The sequence below is a fragment of the Salmo salar genome, chromosome 26 (assembly GCF_965601325.2).
Source record: "Salmo salar chromosome 26, fSalSal1, whole genome shotgun sequence".
NCBI lineage: Eukaryota > Metazoa > Chordata > Actinopteri > Salmoniformes > Salmonidae > Salmo > Salmo salar.
This window is the reverse complement of record NC_138316.1, coordinates 28142090-28161576: the sequence shown is the minus strand read 5'-3', so window position 1 is coordinate 28161576 and position 19487 is coordinate 28142090. Positions and strand designations below refer to the sequence as shown.

General features: G+C 42.0%; 2 protein-coding genes and 1 long non-coding RNA gene across 10 annotated transcripts in view; 2 read left to right on the top strand and 1 right to left on the bottom strand.

The window, feature by feature from the left end:
• Positions 1-7899, top strand: part of LOC106587568 (granule associated Rac and RHOG effector protein 1) — a 44557-nt gene extending 36658 nt beyond the window's left edge. For all 7 annotated transcript variants that reach the window (XM_014176082.3, XM_014176085.3, XM_014176081.3 and 4 more), the window contains 8 exons: positions 732-890; positions 2304-2401; positions 2724-2849; positions 3058-4097; positions 5067-5232; positions 5539-5676; positions 5804-5882; positions 6080-7899. In XM_014176082.3, the coding sequence (XP_014031557.2) occupies positions 732-890; positions 2304-2401; positions 2724-2849; positions 3058-4097; positions 5067-5232; positions 5539-5676; positions 5804-5882; positions 6080-6397 (2124 nt within the window). In that variant the 3' untranslated portion in view covers positions 6398-7899. The remainder of the gene's footprint in view (positions 1-731; positions 891-2303; positions 2402-2723; positions 2850-3057; positions 4098-5066; positions 5233-5538; positions 5677-5803; positions 5883-6079) is intronic.
• A 321-nt stretch (positions 7900-8220) lies between these two features.
• On the bottom strand, positions 8221-15713 carry LOC106587582 (SS18-like protein 2). Its single transcript, XM_014176111.3, has 4 exons — positions 15546-15713; positions 9060-9136; positions 8451-8531; positions 8221-8341 (listed from the first exon to the last, which is right to left on the bottom strand). Exons 1-4 carry the CDS (start codon positions 15612-15614, stop codon positions 8311-8313), a joined length of 258 nt encoding a protein of 85 aa, XP_014031586.1. The 5' UTR covers positions 15615-15713; the 3' UTR covers positions 8221-8310.
• Positions 15418-18851, top strand: LOC106587583 (uncharacterized). Of its 2 annotated transcripts, XR_014382836.1 has the most exons (6): positions 15418-15493; positions 16111-16202; positions 16422-16603; positions 16696-16969; positions 17093-17893; positions 18118-18851. It is a non-coding gene; the product is annotated as an uncharacterized LOC106587583 (long non-coding RNA). The 2 variants fall into 2 exon arrangements; XR_001324466.3 differs by having other exon boundaries at positions 17093-18851.
• The last annotated feature ends 636 nt before the right edge of the window (positions 18852-19487 follow it).

Here is a 19487-nt window from a genome sequence, read left to right as displayed (position 1 = left end):
TCATCAGCTCGGGAGTCGTATTCAGCTCTATTACATTTCTATCTGCAACATTGTGAATACACCCCTGGCCTTGGCTTGCTCTCAACCTGGCGCTAGGCTACTGTGATGGGTGGTTTCCTAAGTCTTTCATAGTCCGACCTTGCTGACCAGAATGGATCACTCTGCTCTCTCTAGGAAATGAGAGCCGCTTAGACGGTCATTTCAACCACTGACTTACGTGGGCTGTGAGTCTTGTATTTGGCAAGGCTTTAATGTTTTGATGTGGATGTCTTAACACTTATTCCATGGTACATCTGATGCCTTGGGTCTGGATAGAATCTGCATCTGCTTCGTTAGTTTACAGTGGGATTCTCCCCCAGTCTGTGGGACAAAACTATCTTGTATGATAATTGCACACTATCTGTCAGTTATCTGACTCACCATTTACCGAATTCAGAAATAAACAGCACATTCATCAGGACCCTTTAAACTAGAGAGCCTAGACACTTTAACAAGAGGGGACTTAGTCCCTGGATGTTGTAGTTGCTACTGTTTCCTGTTCTGGTGTATGTTTTGTGTTTTAGAAGAGATGAATAGGACCCACACTCACTATTGCTCCACCATGCCTTTATTTGGCAAAAAAAGTACAAGTTTCAATCCAAAGTGGATCTTTGTCAGGTCCACATTAGTGCCTTGCATCAGCAGCAGAAGTCTTGTGTTTTCACACCGGCCACCCTGTTTTGTATCCTCAGCACACCATGTTGCAGCTCATTAAAGAGGCAGTGGGGCAGAACGGAGTGACCCTACGGGATGACTCCCCCGTCACTGAGGTCCTCAACCAGGTCTGCCCTTCCAGCTGGAGAATGGCCTGCAAGACCGCTGTCCAGTTACTGTTCGCTCAGGCGGGACTGGTGAGTACAAAGCACTTAAGATGTCAACAAGGGCAGCAAACGCACCCAGCTTAAAATACTTGTCAACATAAACTGTCTCAACTAAAATTAGCTGATGGATTGTTTTTCTTTAGCAGTAGGGCCATGTGGTTCAACCAACTTCATTTATTTGATGAAAAGGTAAAGGAGTATTTAATTCGTTAGAGGTCCCTGCCTTGAGCAGATTCACTAACTCTACAGCCTCGTGAAGCTTAGTGAAGCCTCTACATTATAGCTCTGGGCCAGGCTGCAAGTTGTAGTCTATTGTAACCTAGAGCCCATTGTTCGGGAGGTGTGTAATCGAGATGATGGGAAGGTATGTTGGGTGTAAACAAACTCATTGTAGACAGTGAAGCCAACATTCCTGCAGCATCTGGGTAAAGGATGGGGTCATCTGGTTGGTTCTTCAAACAGATCTCTGGCTGTTCACTTTGAAACGAGTCTCCCCCAGCCAACAGAGAGAAAGCAGCAGTCCTCCTACTCTACTTTATTTCCTCAGTGTGGTCTGTAATATTTAGTGCGTCAGGCCTGGGGAGTGTTCTTATCCACCCAACAGCAGCGCTGAGTGTAAAACAAACCCTGGTGGTAGATGGGAGCTTTACATGAACTCCTCCTTATCTGAGCTATGAGCTCTGAAGAACACAGACAGTGGGAGCCTCCATAGCAGCCTAAGAGAAGACCACCTTCTCTTAACATTACTCCTAGAGCGGATCTGCCAGACAGTGAAAATGGCTTTATTTCTGGGATGTTAATTTAAGTTCTCAACAACTAAATTGGCCAATTCTCCTTTTTTGGGGGGCCTATGCTGTTGCATCTCGCTCTCTCGTTTTTTCTCTCTCTCGTTTTTTCTCTCTCTCTGCCTGTGACCTTGTGTCAGGGGCCTGGTGGGTGTGTCGGTATGTTTCTCTCACAGGCCTGGACTCAGCCCTCTGACTGCCCAGGGGTCCTGAGGATACACCTGCTATATAAATGACAATAGGCTGACTTCCTGTGAGACAGGAAGGGTCCTCCCTCCCCATGACCCAGTTTCATTTGTCTAGAAGGTAGTGCCTCTTTTTCAAAGAACTACTGGAAAATATTGGGCTGGATACCTGGAAGTGTGGATATTTGTTGTTCACCCAAAGTAGCTTACATTGCCTTTGCCCACATGCTCTGACTATGGGCAGAGTTAGTACTAGATCTTATTTCATTATATCCATTTTCCATTTTAGAGGAGACAGGTGTGTTAGAATACCAATTTCTTTCCACAATATCTGCTTTGCTTACAGTCAGAGTCGAGATAAAAAGGGCCAATATAATCCTGTAGAATTGCTTGCACAAGCGTAACTGGCTGTGAGGGAATGCATTCTATTAGAAGCTGTGCTGATGCAGCTCTCTGAATGACTGTGTGGACAGGTGGTTGTTGACACTGCTCAGATCGAGAACAAGGAAGCCTATGCTCCACAGATTGCTCTGGAGGGCTCCAGAGTTGTGGTACAAGTACCCTCCACATGGTGAGTAGGATTATTCAGAATTGTCTCTTTTGCCCTCTTTTTTTCCACAATCTGCTTGCTTTACAGGTCCAAAAAATAATTTGGATAAATAAATACATTTTGCTTGCTTTAGCTGTTTTAGCAAGGGAATTCCAAGTATTCAGAACCCTTAGACATACAATTAGCTAAATCAGCAAACTACATACTTTCTATCCACATAAGCAAACACTTAACTCAATCAACTATCACATTTGGACAGTAAAGTGAAGTATTAACAGACCTTCTATAAATGTATTATGTTGGACATGCCAGTCGTGCTCTGTCCTGACTGTCCTGTGTGTAGGTGCCTGAAAGAGGACCCAGCCACCATGTCTCTGTTGCAGCGGAGTCTGGACCCAGAGAAGACCCTCGGCCTGGTGGACGTGCTATATACCGCCGTCTTTGACATCAATAGGTGGAAGGAGTGCAAGTGAGTGGATGTGTATTGTCCAAGGCATTTTCACGTTTGCATGTTCAATTCCTAGAAAGAATCAACCTGCTGTGTGTTCGCATTGGTTGACAGAGGTGTAGCTCTCATTCTCAAGCTTTAGTTTACATTTGCCCTGAAAGAAAATTTTAAAAGCTAGCTATTGTAATTTTCCATGCCATTGAATGCTTATTCTCTTCTCCCTCCACAGAGAACAGGCGTTGCCCACCATTCAGATGCAGTTACAGCGGGAGAGCCCTGACTACGGGATGCAGGTAGACCTGCCTCCTGGAAATGGCTCCAAAGCCTACAGTGGCCTGCCCAAAACTATCTCCAAGCTAACTTCCAAATTCACAAAGAAGGCCTCTTCCAGCTCTGTGTCTGGTGGTGGTGGGGGCAGCTACTCCATCCCCAGCACCCCGTCCCATAGCATGCTCTCTAGCAGCAGCTCTGAAGACCAGCAGTTTAAGAGCCTGGGCCAAGCAGTAGACGGGAGACTGCAGAGCATCTTACAGCTAGGCAACCTGTCCAGCAACCCCGACCCCACCCAGCCCCAGAACGGTTCACTGTGTGACGACCAGGGCATGAACCTCCCCACGGACCAGGAGATGCAGGACGTCATTGACTTTCTCTCAGGTTTCAACATGGGCAAGTCCCAGCAAGCCTCCCCACTGGTCAAAAGGAGGAACTCTGTAGCGTCTGCCAACGCCGCTGAGCTGAAGCCCCCGAGCGGAGCCACCGACCGAACCCCAATCTCCCAAGCGGTCTCACACAGTTCACTGCAGCCCCCTACCCAGAGTATGCCGCAACAGCAGCAGCAGCCACCACCACAGCAGCCCTCCCAGCAGGCACTGCAGTACTACCAACACCTCCTCCAGCCTATTGGTCAGCAGCAGCATGCTCCACCTCAGCTGCCCTCCCAACAGCCTCCACCCCAGGTTCTTCCCCAGCAGAGAATGCCAAGCAAGTGGCTGAGTGGTTCCAGCCAGCAGCAGCCTCCTCCCCAGGGCCCCCCTCCCCCAGCAGGGCTCTCCCCCCTGGGGCCCATTGGCCAGTGGGGCTCACCTGGCCTCCCAGACCTGAGCTCAGACCTGTACAGCCTGGGGCTGGTCAGCACCTACATGGACAGTGTCATGTCTGAGATGCTGGGGCAGAAGCCACAAGGTCCCCGCAACAACACCTGGCCCAACAGGGACCAGAACGAGGGGGTGTTTGGGGTGCTGGGAGACACTTTGCCCTTTGACCCTGCAGGTGAGTAATTTTTGTCCCTTATATCCACAAACCCAGATAACACTCTGGGTTCCTCTGACTAATGTGGGTGGTGGTCAGTAGGGAGTAAACATTTTGGAACAGAGTGAAATGGGGAGGTACTATGGTGTTCCTCACTGAACATAACCTAGGTGGTTGATAACACTTTAGGGTGAGAGCCAGTGTCTTGGCCTCCTTTAGGAAGGTGTTATTCACCCTCCCTCCCCATTATCAGTAGGCTGTCTGGGTTGTGGTGGTAAGAGGCAGGCAACTCACAGCCTCCAGGGATTCCATAGTAGGAGAGAACTGTCAGCAGTGGGGCTTGGAGCTGTGTTGACTGGGCTGTTTCATTACAAAGACTGAGAAGGAAAAGGGAGACACTGCTGTTTAGCACTGCAGTCATTATGCCTGGAGAGGATGGGTTGCTTTTGATTTTTCTTGGGGTTTTGTGGTTTGGAGATGTGCTTACATAATCTCATTGTAACCATTAAAGACATTTGGGGTGGTGATATTTCGCTGACAGAAAAATGTATGATCTAGTTTCTGATTTCCATATGATTTCCTGAATGAATAGTGCCCATTATCAGGTGCAACCTGAGGAGGAAGTGAAAAACCTTCATAGCCACATCTCTCATTCAGATACATTTTCAAAGACTGAACTACAGGACCTTACTAGAATCTCTCCAAATGTAGGTTGTTGAGTCTGACAGTGAGCAGTGCTGCACCCCCCCAGCAGTTCTGATGTCATTTTAAATGTTATGCTGAATTTACAATGTGTCAGTTGCTGTTTTTACAGTGCAGCAGACTCTTTATTTCAGAGCAGAGGCCATTGTGTTCAGCTGACTTACGGTTATTGTGCTTTTTCTGCTATGGTAGACAGTCTGGCTGAATGGATTGAGCTGTGGAGTGCAAACACACAGAAAAGCTGAGGATGTCAAACTGAACTGTGTGTTTTCTCCCTTTCATATGCAGTTGGCTCTGACCCTGAGTTTGCGCGTTACGTTGCCGGAGTCAGCCAGGCCATGCAGCAGAAACGGCAGGTGCAGCAAATCCGTCGACCCAGCAACACCCGCGGCAACTGGCCCGTCTCTGATGAGCAGCACAGGACCTGGTCCCACCCAGAGTACTACAGCGAGGGGTATGTTCCCCAATCACAATCAACACCTAACATCTCATTGATACACACATCTCTGTATATGGCATAGGGCTCTATATAGTCCGCCCAAAGTAGTACTACAGGGTACATTCATTCAAGGCTCTATACACCGCTCCATCTCACATGACACATGCCCACTAGTACAATTTATTCACACCTTTTGGTATATAACATATCTATAAAGTATGCCAATCAATCTTACATGCCTCTTAGTGATGTTCGATTTGTAGAATGGTAAGAACAAGATGTTCATAGTAGTTCTGACTGAGAATGCCTCTTGTGAAACAGGGAGGCGGTCAACAGCAGCTGGTCAGCCAATCAGGGAGACTCTGCCAGCTCCAGTGATGAGACGTCCTCAGCCAATGGGGACAGCTTGTTCTCCATGTTCTCTGGACCTGATCTTGTTGCAGCCGTCAAACAAAGAAGGTACAACTGAGTCACCATGTGTTAAACGTACACCATAGTCTATTACTGTTCTTTTGGTTTCCCTACAACCTGTTTTGAACTATTGATATTGTGCTGTAGAGCTTCATGTCATCTCTTCTGCCTGTAGAAAACACAGCTGTGGTGAGCCGGAGGTGTGTACCCTGCCCTCTCCTCCTCTCCATCACTTGGGAGATGATAATAACCAGGTAAGGAAAGAGTGTGTACTTAGGAGTCTGTGTGCAGTACAGTAATTGGGCCAGAAAATGTAAGCCTCTATCGTTCACTGCATATATCTCTATGATATTGAATCCCCTTTAATTGTTAACATTTACCCCCTTTTATTTATTTTTTGCTAAAGATCTTGTATTGATCAACTCCCACTTCCATCCATTCTACTCCACAGGAAAGCAAAACGAAAACTTGGCCGCCGAAGGCCCCATGGCAGCACTCCGCTCACACTCAACACAACACCATGCCCAATCCAAGCTCTTCCCTGTACCAGATGAACATCCCTTCCAGCCAATGGAGTGATTCCATGCAGATGTTACAGTCGCCGGTGTGGTCCACTGCCAGTGACTGCCCTCCCTCCACCGGGATCTCCTCTAGCTTCTCTCCCTACACCCAGCAGCAGCAACAACAACAGCACAAACCCATCAGCAAGGGCTTTAAATCCTTCCCCATCAAACATGAGCACAGGCCCTCCTATCTTCACCAGTACTGATACAGACCAAACAAATGAGTCCATTGGCATGGTAGAGTAGCTGTATTTCTGAAGCAAGTTCTACTGCGACCATTAGTAATGTTGCCCTTTTGGAATAACCATTCAATTTAAAACAGTCTAAGTATGTGTTAAGGCAAAATTGCATTGTTCATACTGGCTTAACATTTTGTATGTATTTTTCCATTTCAAATGCCCCCTATTTGTAAAAGCTGTACGCAATGCATGTCCTACTGGCAGCAGATAGTCTGCCTTATAAAGTTTATACTGTTTCCTCAGACAAGAGCTTGAGACATGCATGGCCATCATCCACTTTTCTTCTCCTTCTGAAAATGTAAGGGATAAGATTAGGGGGTGGGCTCTACACGAGACACTCCAGTTTTCCCCATAGCTGTAACTGCCAAATCTCATGTAAGATGACTCAGACTACAGCTAACATCTACTGTTACATAGCTTGGAAATTACTGAAGTTTAAATAATAATTTACTACTTTTTATTAAGAGGCTTTGAGCAGGCTCAGCATACATAAATCATTGCAGAGGTGTAATTGAAAAAAATATAAAACTTTTTCAACAACTGACAGAGTAAAAAAATATATAGCAGTAACTATGTGCCATGTTGGTATTAATAGCACTTTCACAATATTATTTTCCAACCAAAGCGTTGTTCAGAAGATAAATGGTGCTGAAGAGAAGTCAGATTATTATATTGTTCATTAAAGTTACGAGCCCTAGTGTAAGCATTAGGGAGTCTTCGATCAAAAAGCGCATTCATTTCCTTTTCTTTCCCTGATTTGGCAGTTCGCTTCAGAATGACACTCATAAACCTAATGTTTGTTCCTTTTAAAATACAATATTTTCTTGTAAGAATATTGACAGTATTAATCTTATTTTTGTATTTTCTAACATGTTACACCCCCCCCCCCCCCCCCCCCCAAGATGTGAAGGCACATTAATTTCTTTAGTACAGAGTTTAACTACACCATATATCTAAAGGTTACCAAATATGCCATTATAAACACTAAAACATTGTGTAGGGTATTTTTTTAGCCCATGTTTCTTCAGTTTCTATGGCTACGGGCTGTGTTTAAATGCCCAGAATGTTAAATTTGATGTTTGCGGATGCCAATGTTGCCTGTATTTATGAAATGACACCATGTTTTCTGAAAACTAACATACTTACCATGTTTGCTGTATATACATAAATATCTTTTTATAGTTCTGTGCTTTGCACAATCAAAATATAGGGTGTGTTGCTTTGTGTTTCCCAAACTTTTGCTGCCTTTTTTTTTTTATCTTTATAGACCTTGGACTGTAACCATTAGCATCTTTCAGCTGTGTCAATGGTTTACTAGTGGCATCTACAAAAAAATAAAATGTTACCCTGACAGTAGATATGAAGGGGGACTGCTTGGCTTATGTTGCTTTTTGTTCTCTTGAGCTGGCAACAATCTTCCCAAGTGTACCAGCAATGCAACAAAAAAATAAAAATGACTAGCAATTGAATGTTGGTATTTTCTATGACTTCATGCGGTCACAAATTACAGTATGATCTTTTTCTTTAAGGGGTGACAGGCTGCTGCACATCCAGTTTTCTAGCAGTGTTGCAGTTCAGTGGAATCCTTTGTCAGTATAATAGCCATTGTCCAAGGCTACCCGGAAGTAGTGTATTTCAAACTTAACAATTCTGGGACCCAATGCTGGTGATTTGTTAATGAACTGACCTGTTGGGAGTAATTGATATTCTGCAACAGCTCAGTATGCCCAAACTATATTAAATGCACCCCATGTTACTTTACAGCACTAGGTCAGGAAAGAACTCCTGGGCAGAAAAAAAATTGCAAACTTTATTTTCAATAAAATAAAAGATGTGAATCAATTCAGAGGAAATTATTCCTTTATATCCATTCTGGGCTGTCAATGTTGGTGCCTCTCCATTGGTGGAGATCTGAAAATTGGAATCGGAGTCAATTTGCAACCTGTCACTGGTTAACATCGACAAACAATTGAAGCAATGAATGCAGCTGGTTGCATTTTCATTGAGGGACAAAACATACATTTGTGGTTGGAGCCAAGTTTGGCTGGCGTCTGCTATGGTTCCCAGGTAAACAATATTGCGGTGCAAGATTTGTTGATATCTGGTGGAGAAAAGTTGTTTACAGTATGTTAGTTGGCAGGGTGGCCAACCCTATTCTTCAGCAGGATTTTGTTCCAGCCCTACCATAATTATTTACTCATCAGGACCTTCAAATTGTATTTGTCACATGCGCCAAATACAACAGGTGTAGACCTTACCCAACAATGCAGTTAAGAAAAATAGTTAATAAACTGAAGTAAAAAAATAATAGCGAGGCTATATATACAGGGGGTACAGGTTAGTCGAGGTACTATGTGCATGTAGGTAGGGTTAAAGAAACTGCATAGATAAAACAGCGAGTAGCAAGTCAGTTAAGAACAAATTCTTATTTACAATGACGGCCTAACGCTGGGCCAATTATGGGACTCCCAATCACGGTCGGATTCGAACCAGGGACATCTTGCACTGAGACGCAGTGCCTTAGACCGCTACGCCACTGAATCAGGTGTGTTCGTATAGAGCTGGTTAAAAACCTGCAAACCCAATAGCTCCAGGAGAAATAAATAGATATGGATATAGTTGAACTTACTGTACACATTCCATTGCTCGTCCTTTTTGCATGTACTCTGTGATGCACCTTACCAGCTGGTCATTTTCATCCAGCAACTGAAAGTTGGAAAATATGAAGAAAGAAAAAAAACTGTTACAGCTGGCAACTTGTTTACCTTGTATGATATGTAGGCCAAATAGCAAACCAGCGGTACTGCCACGAGGTAAAGTTGGTTTTATATTCAGACATTCGCCAAAAGCCATTTAAAATTGTAAAAATCAATAACTAATTGTCACAAACATAGATATGGTTTATTTTAAATGTCTAGCATATTTTTACAACCTTTGCTTTGAGTAAACATTCCAGTTCTGATTTGATAGAAACACATCTATAAAATGCCATTTAAAGCTATATAAATCATAAACATTTTCACTGAATATGACAGAAAAATCTAACTAGGTATGAGTTATTCTATAAATGTCTGGCATACTTTTACAACCTTTGTTTTGATTTTATAGAAATCTATCAAATGCCATTTAAAGCTGTATAAATCAATAACTAATTCCCCGTTAGTTACAGAAACATCAAACTAGGTATGATCTATTCTATACATGTCTAGCATACTTTTAAAACTTTTGTTTTGAGTAAAAATTCCAGTTTTGAATTGATAGAGGGCATGTAGTCTGTCTGGAGGGCATGTGGTCAAAGTTTAAACGAGTCAGTTATACCCTGTTAGATGGGGCCTGGTATAAAAATTCTGCATCTTCAGTCATATTAAATTAGATTACAGGAAGAAAAAAACTATGGGATGAAGTGGTCAGGCTTGACTAACAAAGAAGACAGGTGGATGGATCAAGACAACCAAGAGGATCAACGTGGAAATAGGGAAAACTAAGAGTGAACCATAACATACACTACCATTCAAAAGTTTGGGGTCACTTAGAAATGTCGTTTTTTAAAGGCACATTTTTTTGTCCATTAAAATAACATCAAAAGGATCAGAAATACAGTGTAGACATTGTTAATGTTGTAAATGACTTATTTTAATGCAATCTTTGGAGAATAAAATCGATGACCTACGCGCAACATTAAACTACCAACGGGACATTCAAAACTAATATCTTATGCTTCACGGAGTTGTGGCTGAACGATGACACTATCAACATACAGCTGGCTGGTTATACGCTGTTCCGGCAGTATAGAACAGCGGCGTCTGGTAAGACAAGGGGCGGCGGACTGTATTTTTGTACATAACAGCTGGTGCACGACATCTAAGGAAGTCTCAAGTTATTGCTCACCTGAGGTAGAGTATCTCATGATAAGCTGTACAGTCGTGGCCAAAAGTTTTGAGAATGACAAATATTAATTTTCAAAGTCTGCTGCCTCAGTTTATATGATGGCAATTTGCATATACTCCAGAATGTTATGAAGAGTGATCAGATGAATTGCAATTAATTGCAAAGTCCCTCTTTGCCATGCAAATGAACTGAATCCCCAAAAAACATATCCACTGCATTTCAGCCCTGCCATAAAAGGACCAGCTGACATCATGTCAGTGATTCTCTCGTTAACACAGGTGTGAGTGTTGACGAGGACAAGGCTGGAGATCACTCTGTCATGCTGATTGAGTTCAAATAACAGACTGGAAGCTTCAAAAGGAGGGTGGTGCTTGGAATCATTGTTCTTCCTCTGTCAACCATGGTTACCTGCAAAGAAACATGCCGTCATCATTGCTTTGCACAAAAAGGGCTTCACAGGCAAGGATATTGCTGCTTGTAAGATTGCACCTATATCAACCATTTATCGGATCGTCAAGAACTTCTAGGAGAGCGGTTCAATTGTTGTTTAGAAGGCTTCAGGGCGCCCAAGAAAGTCCAGCAAGCGACAGGACCGTCTCCTAAAGTTGATTCAGCTGCGGGATTGGGGCACCACCAGTACAGAGCTTGCTCAGGAATGTCAGCAGGCAGGTGTGAGTGCATCTGCACGCACAGTGAGGCGAAGACTTTTGGAGGATGGCCTGGTGTCAAGAAGGGCAGCAAAGAAGCCACTTCTCTCCAGGAAAAACATCAGGGACAGACTGATATTCTGCAAAAGGTACAGAGATTGGACTGCTGAGGACTGGGGTAAAGTAATTTTCTCTGATGAATCCCCTTTCCGATTGTTTGGGGCATCCGCAAAAAAGCTTGTCCGGAGAAGACAAGGTGACCGCTACCATCAGTCCTTCTCAGCCAAGGGAGTGGGCTCGCTTCTCAGCCAAGGGAGTGGGCTCACTCACAATTTTGCCTAAGAACACAGCCATGAATAAAGAATGGTACCAACACATCCTCCGAGAGCAACTTCTCCCAACCATCCAGGAACAGTTTGGTGACGAACAATGCCTTTTCCAGAATGATGGAGCACCTTGCCATAAGGCAAAATAGATAACTAAGTGGTTTGGGGAACAAAACATCAATATTTTGGGTCCATGGCCAGGAAACTCCCCAGACCTTAATCCCATTGAGAACTTGTGGTCAATCCTCAAGAGGCGGGTGGACAAACAAAAACCCACAAATTCAGACAAATTCCAAGCATTGATTATGCAAGAATAGGCTGCCATCAGTCAGGATGTGGCCCAGAAGTTAATTGACAGCATGCCAGGGCAGATTACAGAGGTCTTGAAAAAGAAGGGTCAACACTGCAAATATTGACTCTTTGCATCAACTTCATGTAATTGTCAATAAAAGCCTTTGACACTTATGAAATGCTTGTAATTATACTTCAGTATTCCATAGTAACATCTGACAAAAATATCTAAAGACACTGAGGCAGCAGACTTTGTGAAAATGAATGTGTCATTCTCAAAACTTTTGGCAACGACTGTAGACCACAATATTTACCTAGAGAGTTTATCTGTATTTTTCGTAGCTGTTTACATACCACCACAGTCAGAGGCTGGCACTAAAACAGTATTGAATGTTCTGTATTCCGCCATAAGCAAACAAGAAAATGCTCACCCAGAGGCGGCGCTCCTAGTAGCTGGGGACTTTAATGCAGGGAAACTTAAATCTGTTTCACCAAAGATCTATCAGCATGTTAAATGTGCAACTGGGGGGGACTCTGGACCACCTTTACGCCACACACAGAGATACATACAAAGCCCTCCTTCGCCCTCCATTTGGCAAATCTGACCATAATTCTATCCTCCTGATTCCTGCTTACAAGCAAAAATTAAAGCAGAAAGAACAAGTGATTAGATCAATAAAAAAGTAGTCAGATGAAGCAGATGCTAAGCTACAGGACTGTTTTGCTAGCACAGACTGGAATATGTTCCGGGATTCCTCCGATGGCATTGAGGAGTACACCACATCAGTCATTGGCTTCATCCATAAGTGTATCGATGACGTCATCCCCACAGTGACAGTATGTACATACCCCAACCAGAAGCCATGGATTACAGGCAATATCCGCACTGAGCTAAAGGCTAGAGCTGCGACTTTCAAGGAGCGGGACTCTAACCCAGAAGCTTATAAGAAATCCCGCTATGCCCTCCAACGAACCATCAAACAGGCAAAGGGTCAACACAGGACCAAGATCGAGTCGTACTACACTGGCCCTGATACTCGTCGGGTGTGGCAGGGTTTGCAAACCATTTCAGACTTCAAAGGGAAGCACAGCCGAGAGCTGCCCAGTGACATGAGCCTACCAGACACGCTAAACTACTATGCTCGCTTTGAGGCAAATGGCACTGAAACATGAATGAGATCACCAGCCATATCTCAGACTGGCCAAAAAAATTTAAAGATTAAGATGGGCAAAATAACAAACACTGGACAGAGATATGGCTTTTTCTTTGCAACTCTGCCTAGAAGGCCAGCATCCCGGAGTTGCCTCTTTACTGTTGACGTTGAGACTGGTGTTTTGCAGGTACTATTTAATGAAGCTGCCAGTTGAGGATTTATGAGGAGTCTGTTTCTCAAACTAGACACTAATGTACTTGTCCTTTTGCTCAGTTGTGCATCGGGGCCTCCCACTCCTCTTTCTATTCTGGTTAGAGCCAGTTTGCGCTGTTCTGTGTAGGGAGTAGTACACAGCGTTGTACGAGATCTTCAGTTTCTTGGCAATTTCTCACATGGAATAGCCTTAATTTCTTAGAACAAGATTAGACTGACAAGTTTCATTAGAAAGTTATTTGTTTCTAAGCCATTTTGAGTCTGTAATCGAACCCACAAATGCAGATGCTCCAGATACTCAACTAGTCTATAGAAGGCCATTTTTATTGCTTCTTTAAATGAGAACAACAGTTTTCAGCTGTGCAAACATAATTGCAAAAGGTTTTTCTAATGATCAATTAGCCTTTTAAAATGATAAACTCTTGGATTAGCTAACACAACGTGCCATTGGAACACAGGAGTGATGGTTGCTGATAATGGGCCTCTGTACGCCTATGTAGATATTCCATGAAACAAATCTGCCGTTTCCCACTACAATAGTCATTTACAACATTAACAATGTCTACACTGTATTTCTGCTAAATTTGATGTTATTTTAAATGGACAAAAATATTGCATCTCTTTCAAAAACAAGGACATTTCTAAGTGACCCCAAACTTTTGAACGGTAGTGTACGGTAGTGTACGTATATACAAATTAGCATGGGTATTGAAAGATACCAGAGGGTGCATAACAAAAAAAGCACAAATATAAGAAAAGGACAGTACATGTTTTGTTTTTGTGCTAAATGTATACATTATGATTTGCCTCTGAACTGCATGTGAACCCTTCTGAAATCTACTGGCACTAACCATTAAAAACTAGGACTTCAACCAGGCTGTCCCTATGCTATTTGCTCTCTTTCTCTCTTAAACTGCTAGCACAAACACTACGTGAAAATTGGGCTTTTCACAAAAGATCATGAAAAAAATATCACCTGGCCCAAATCAGCTCTACATAATTCAGCAGGGAGGTGTGCAACTACCACACATTATACCCATTATACCAGTGGAGAAACTACGTCACCTACATAGGTATTACCATATCCCTTTCAATTCACATTCCTTGAAAAATAACTATTTGCAAACCTTTTAAAATGTCCAGAAATAGTGGCCTTTGAAGGGTATTTATACTTTAAAGGACATTTTATATGAATGGATGTGGATTAAATAATTCAGCCAGTGTTCTAATGTCCTAGTTTCATATTTTTTTCTTTACTTCAAACTATATATCCAAGTGAGTCTATGAGGACCTTGGGGATCAGATTTACCATCACACCCATTGATCAAACGTATAACAGACAGACACTGCTCAACAGGAGTTGTTTGTGATATCTACAGTCAGTTGCCACTTTATTAGGTTCCTCACCCTATTCACAAAAATGAATTGTTCCTACACACACCAAGGACCGTGGTCTTGGCTTGCTAGACACTAAAGCATGCAGCGAAGTATTCAGGTATTCTGTTACTGTTGTTTGAACTTTAGAATGTGTAAAATGACAGCACAGTCTGATGGTATTTGTATCTCAGAAATGTTCAAAAACTTGTACTGACTGTAATGAACTCCAACTGGACTTAACTTGAACAGTCCATCTCCTTTCCCAGTTCCATCAACAGTTTTGAATTCACACTGTTCCAGATGCAAAGAGGATTGTACCTAATAAAGTGACCACTGAATCTATAGACTTTCCAGAATGTGTTCTGGGAATAACCGGGGTATTAAACATTTGGCTGTAAGTGTTGAACAGTTGAATCTATTACCTCAGGAGATGGTACCATTCAGCTTGTCTGAGGATGACAAAGAAGGACTTTAACAAAGCCAAAATAGAGAACAATTGGAAGGGGCCTCTTGCCGTTAAATTTGAGACATAAATAAAGTACTGTTGTGCCTTCTAACTACTTTAAAATGTGTTACTGTTGCACTAAATATGCGAACATTGATTTGGCATACAATTTAAGATTGTAAACGTTGTACAACTTTATGTAAACATTGTCTAACTTCATATAGATCAAATTGCACTTAATTAACATTTCTTTAAAGTTATTGCAAATAAATGTATATTTTCACTTTTTTCTGTGACAATCAGTGAATTGGTTATTGATTTCATCTTTAAATGCAATATGACATTTTATGTATTTATATCAAATCAAAACTTGAATTTCTACTCAAAGAAGCAAAGGTTGTAAAAGTATACTAGACGTTTATAGAAAGCATACCTAGGTTATTGATTCTGTGACAAACGGTGAATTAGTTATTGATTTATACCGCTTTAAATGGCATTTTATCGATCTAATGTATTTCTATAAAATCGAAACTCGAATTTCTATTCAAAACGGTGAATTAGTTATTGATTTTTACATTTTTGAATGGTTTTTGGCGAATGTCTCTTGAATGTCTGTTGAATGTGCGAATATAAAACCAACTTTACCTCGGTCTGTATTGCTAGCAAATGAGCTAGAAAGTTGTAAACATTCGTGAACGCAAACCAACATTCTAGCTAGCTAGGTAAATGCTACATAGGTTTAACATAACCAAACTGATAGCTAACGTTACTTACTCTTTGGATGGTTTCTTGGTTGATCTGAGCTTTTCCTCTATGTCTTTTTGGTACAAAGGCAACAGACATTTTGAGTTACATTGAATGATAGACGTTACCGCCTGGGATTTTCGGCCGTCACGATATATGGAACGCCGTTTGGGTCTTAAAGCACGTGGTCAAAACGTATGGAACGCCGTTTGGGTCTAAAGTACATGGTCAAAACGCGATAGTTTTAATGCTGCGTGTGTAAAGTAAGCCGGTGCAAGCGCTAAATTAACGCATGCAGGTGCTAAATTAACGTCTTCACACGCTAAATGAACGCCTATATGCGTCAAATAAGCGCGTGCAAATGTGCTAAATAAACGGCTGCAAGCTTCCTGCACATGTCAAATTAACGCCAACAGCGGCTAAATATTCACCTACACTCGCTTACTTAACGCTTTCTTTAATATGCTAATTTTACCTGCCAATTTCCCTAGCTCCTCCTTTCATTAAATCGATGTACAGGCAGTTTGATGCAACAACATCACAATTGAAAATGGCTAGAAGGAACTTCCATTTTGTTGTTTCTCCGTGCTTCCAGCAACAATCGCAGCAGTACTGTAATGGATTGCTTCATGAATGCTGTCTCCAACGGACCATGGAGGAGAAAACAACACTGTCTGCTTGTTGAATGTAATACATATTGAAAATATTATTTACAAAATAGAGCTACATGCATCCTTAAAATGTCTTCTTGACCTACACATTGATTACATTCTATAATGAGTGATGCATGCGGCTACATTTTTTTTTCTGTAAATCATTTTCAGAATGCAATTACATTATGTTTGACAGCTTTATTGCTTTCTCCATGTTTTTGAAATGTATAAGCCTTTAAATTACCTTTTACAGACTACTTCTACAAACGAGGCTACACTTGTGGCAGCACCTATTCCTGTGCCCCCACATCTTCTGCACCACTTCTTGTGGCCCCCTCCACCTATACCACTTCCTGTGGCCTCCCCTCCACCATTCCCTGAGGCTTATCGTCCACCTTCACCACACTCTTTTGTTGATGTTGGTGATGACAATGAGTAAGTCATCCCTGTAAATAATTAAATGTCTTGTTATTACAGATGAATTGTGGGAAGTATCTGAGCTTTGTTATTCTGAATGTCTCCTTTAGTGTTGACCTCCAAACCATGTTGAAGTTAATGAGATGCCAACGAAATTAATGCGATGAGGGACAGCGTTTATGATTGTGCAATGAGAGGCTTTAAGAGAGCCCGCTTTAATCCGGAGGTAAAAATAGACATGATTTTTAAGGACGCTGACGGAAAAGGGGCAGCTGATGAGGGTGGTCCATCGAGAATCTCTCCGGCTGCTAATGAGTGCCATCCATTCCTCTGGAGTCTTTGAGGGACCTGATTGGCAAAAATGCCTTTCTTGCAACTCTCAAGGTGAGTTACACTTTTACACCAACAAAGACATGTTTGTTTATGGCAATATATATGACTTGAGTAAGATATTTGATTTTTGTATGTAATGTGTCCTTTATTTACTGTTTGTGTTCTGTGTGACAGCACTCTATGATGGCGTATACAAACAGGTGGGCCCCATGACTGCTGTCTGTCTGGTACATGGGGGTGTAGAGACACATTTTTTCAGAGAGGCTATACAGGCAAGTGTGTGGCCTACAACCTCCTGTGCCAGAACTGAAAGAAATTGCGGAATATGACTTCAGAGAGAAGTTGGAGAAGGTAAGTAACTTTATACTGTGATGGATGTTGTTACTGTTAATTAGCACTAAGTTTGAAAAAAAATTGGCTTGTAGTTCATGAATACTTTTCCACATGGATTTGGTTTCCTTTTGTTGGCAGTCAATCTTTTTTAAGGGTAGTGATAATCAGTTTATTGTTTTGCTAATTTGTCCCAAAACACAGTTCAATAAACAATTTAAGATCCAGTATGCACAAACCATTGATGAGGCACTGGAAGCGGTCATGTTGGGTCCAGTGTGATTCATTCGTACATTGAAGAGGGATGTCCTGGTGGAGTCAGCCACAAAGTTTTACGGGATGCTCTTGAGTAGTGAGTTTCCATATATCTAAGGAATCTCAAGTTTAGTTAAATTCTTCAGGGCAAATTCATTGACTTTTTTTACTTTATAGATTCAAAAAGGGTCTGGAGTATCTAGGTTTCCTGCCTTACATGAATAGACACTCAAGCTTCTTCAGAGAGGTTTTCATCTAAGCTGAGAAATCTCTTTTGGCCAAAGACATAGCTTCTCTCTTCAAAGCAGAGCGCTCCCCACCTGGTACCAATCAAAGAGCGATCGAGAGAAGAGTCATGTTTCTGGAGGGACTGGCTTCTGGAGGTGGAAGGTTAGATGCAAAACCATGATCATTGAAGTAATACGGCCCACATCAGTAAAACATCACCTAATTACTCTCACAACTGTGGGACAGCATTTTATAGCCTTATTCTTCCATGGGCCCCCTAAGAATGTAATAGATAAATTAAATCCCAAACTACTTTTACTTAAGAGTATTGTTCTCCAACAAGTGTTACTTATGGACTTTAATGTCCCCCCCTTCCCTGTTTTCAGGGGGGAACACATACCCTTTAACCATGGAGGTTTTCATTTTCACTTCGGGGGCTTCAGCATTCCTAGGCTGGGATTGCCAGTGGAGCCACAGCTACAGTTCTCTCTGCTACCACACGGCAAGCAGGACCGGAGTGCCAAGTCTAGGTCCAAGAGGCTTCTAAACAGATTCTAACCCCAAGCCATAAGACTACTGAACATCTAATTAAATGGCTACCCAGACTATTTGTTGCTACTCTATCTATGCGTAGTCACTTTAATATCTCTACCTACATGTATTTATTAACTTGACTAACCGGCGCCCCCGCACATTCTCTGTACCGGTATCCCCTGTATATAGCCTCGCTACTATTTTACTGAATGCTCTTTAATTATTGACTTATCTTTTTTTTTTTGTACCGCATTGTTGGTTAAGGGCTTGTAAGTAAGCATTTCACTGTAAGGTCTACACCTTGTATTTGGCGCATGTGACAAATACAATTTTATTTGATTTAAATAATTAATTTAAAAGGGAATTATACAAAACGTTTATTGCATGACTACCTAGTAAGTTCGGAATACTGCAGCCAATGTTAATTGGTGATGGGTCCCAAAATAATTGATATTAAAGTTTCCGACAGGATTGTCCATCAGCAAAATAAAGTTGTGTAGTGAAAGTTTTCAAAAACATTACAACCAACCAGAATCAATTGGACACAGTAATACATAATGCAGCTTTAATATTTTAATACATGTATGATTTCTTAGTGGGTAAACTGAGCATTATGCAAAGTAGTTAAGTCATGTATGTCAAGGGACTATGTTACCATAAATAAATCTTCCAGTAAATATGGACATTTCATTTACATGTGTAATGGCAAAAGACACTGTAGTTGGTACATAGGTCATGGTGCAGCAAGTTTAAGGGTAGTGGAGAAGCACAAGTGGGACTTTGATTGAAGTAACTGAGGGCAGAAAAGGATATCAGGGTGCCCAGGAACTTGAAGCTGCTGATCATCTCCATGTCAATGTACAGTACATCTACTGTACATTGACATGGAGATGACATGGAGATATCCTTTTCTGCTTTTCTGGAGAATGGTCAAGTATCACCAGCTACTTTGTTTTGTTTACGCTGAGACTGTTGACGTATCACCATTATGTCAGGTCCCACAGCTCCTTCATGTACTTATGTGTACCATGGTAGTGTCGGGTCCATTCTGGGGATACACATTCTCATGATAATGTAAAAAAATCTAAATTTGTTATTACAGAATTTACACCCAGAACCCTGAGTCTGCTAACCAGTTTCTAGGTCAGGATGGCGTTGAAAGCAGAGCTATAAAATAAAATGCACTCTGACGTATGTAAAAATGTATAATTGACATTTGTTG

Coding starts and splice junctions, on each gene's coding strand:
- LOC106587582 (XM_014176111.3), bottom strand. CDS start 15,614: ATGTCTGTTGCCTTTGTACCAAAAAGACATAGAGGAAAAGCTCAGATC. Junction 8,532..9,059: donor CGAGCAATGGAATGTGTACA/GTAAGTTCAACT, acceptor TTTCTCCACCAG/ATATCAACAAATCTTGCACC. Junction 8,342..8,450: donor ACTTGGCTCCAACCACAAAT/GTATGTTTTGTC, acceptor TCCAATTTTCAG/ATCTCCACCAATGGAGAGGC.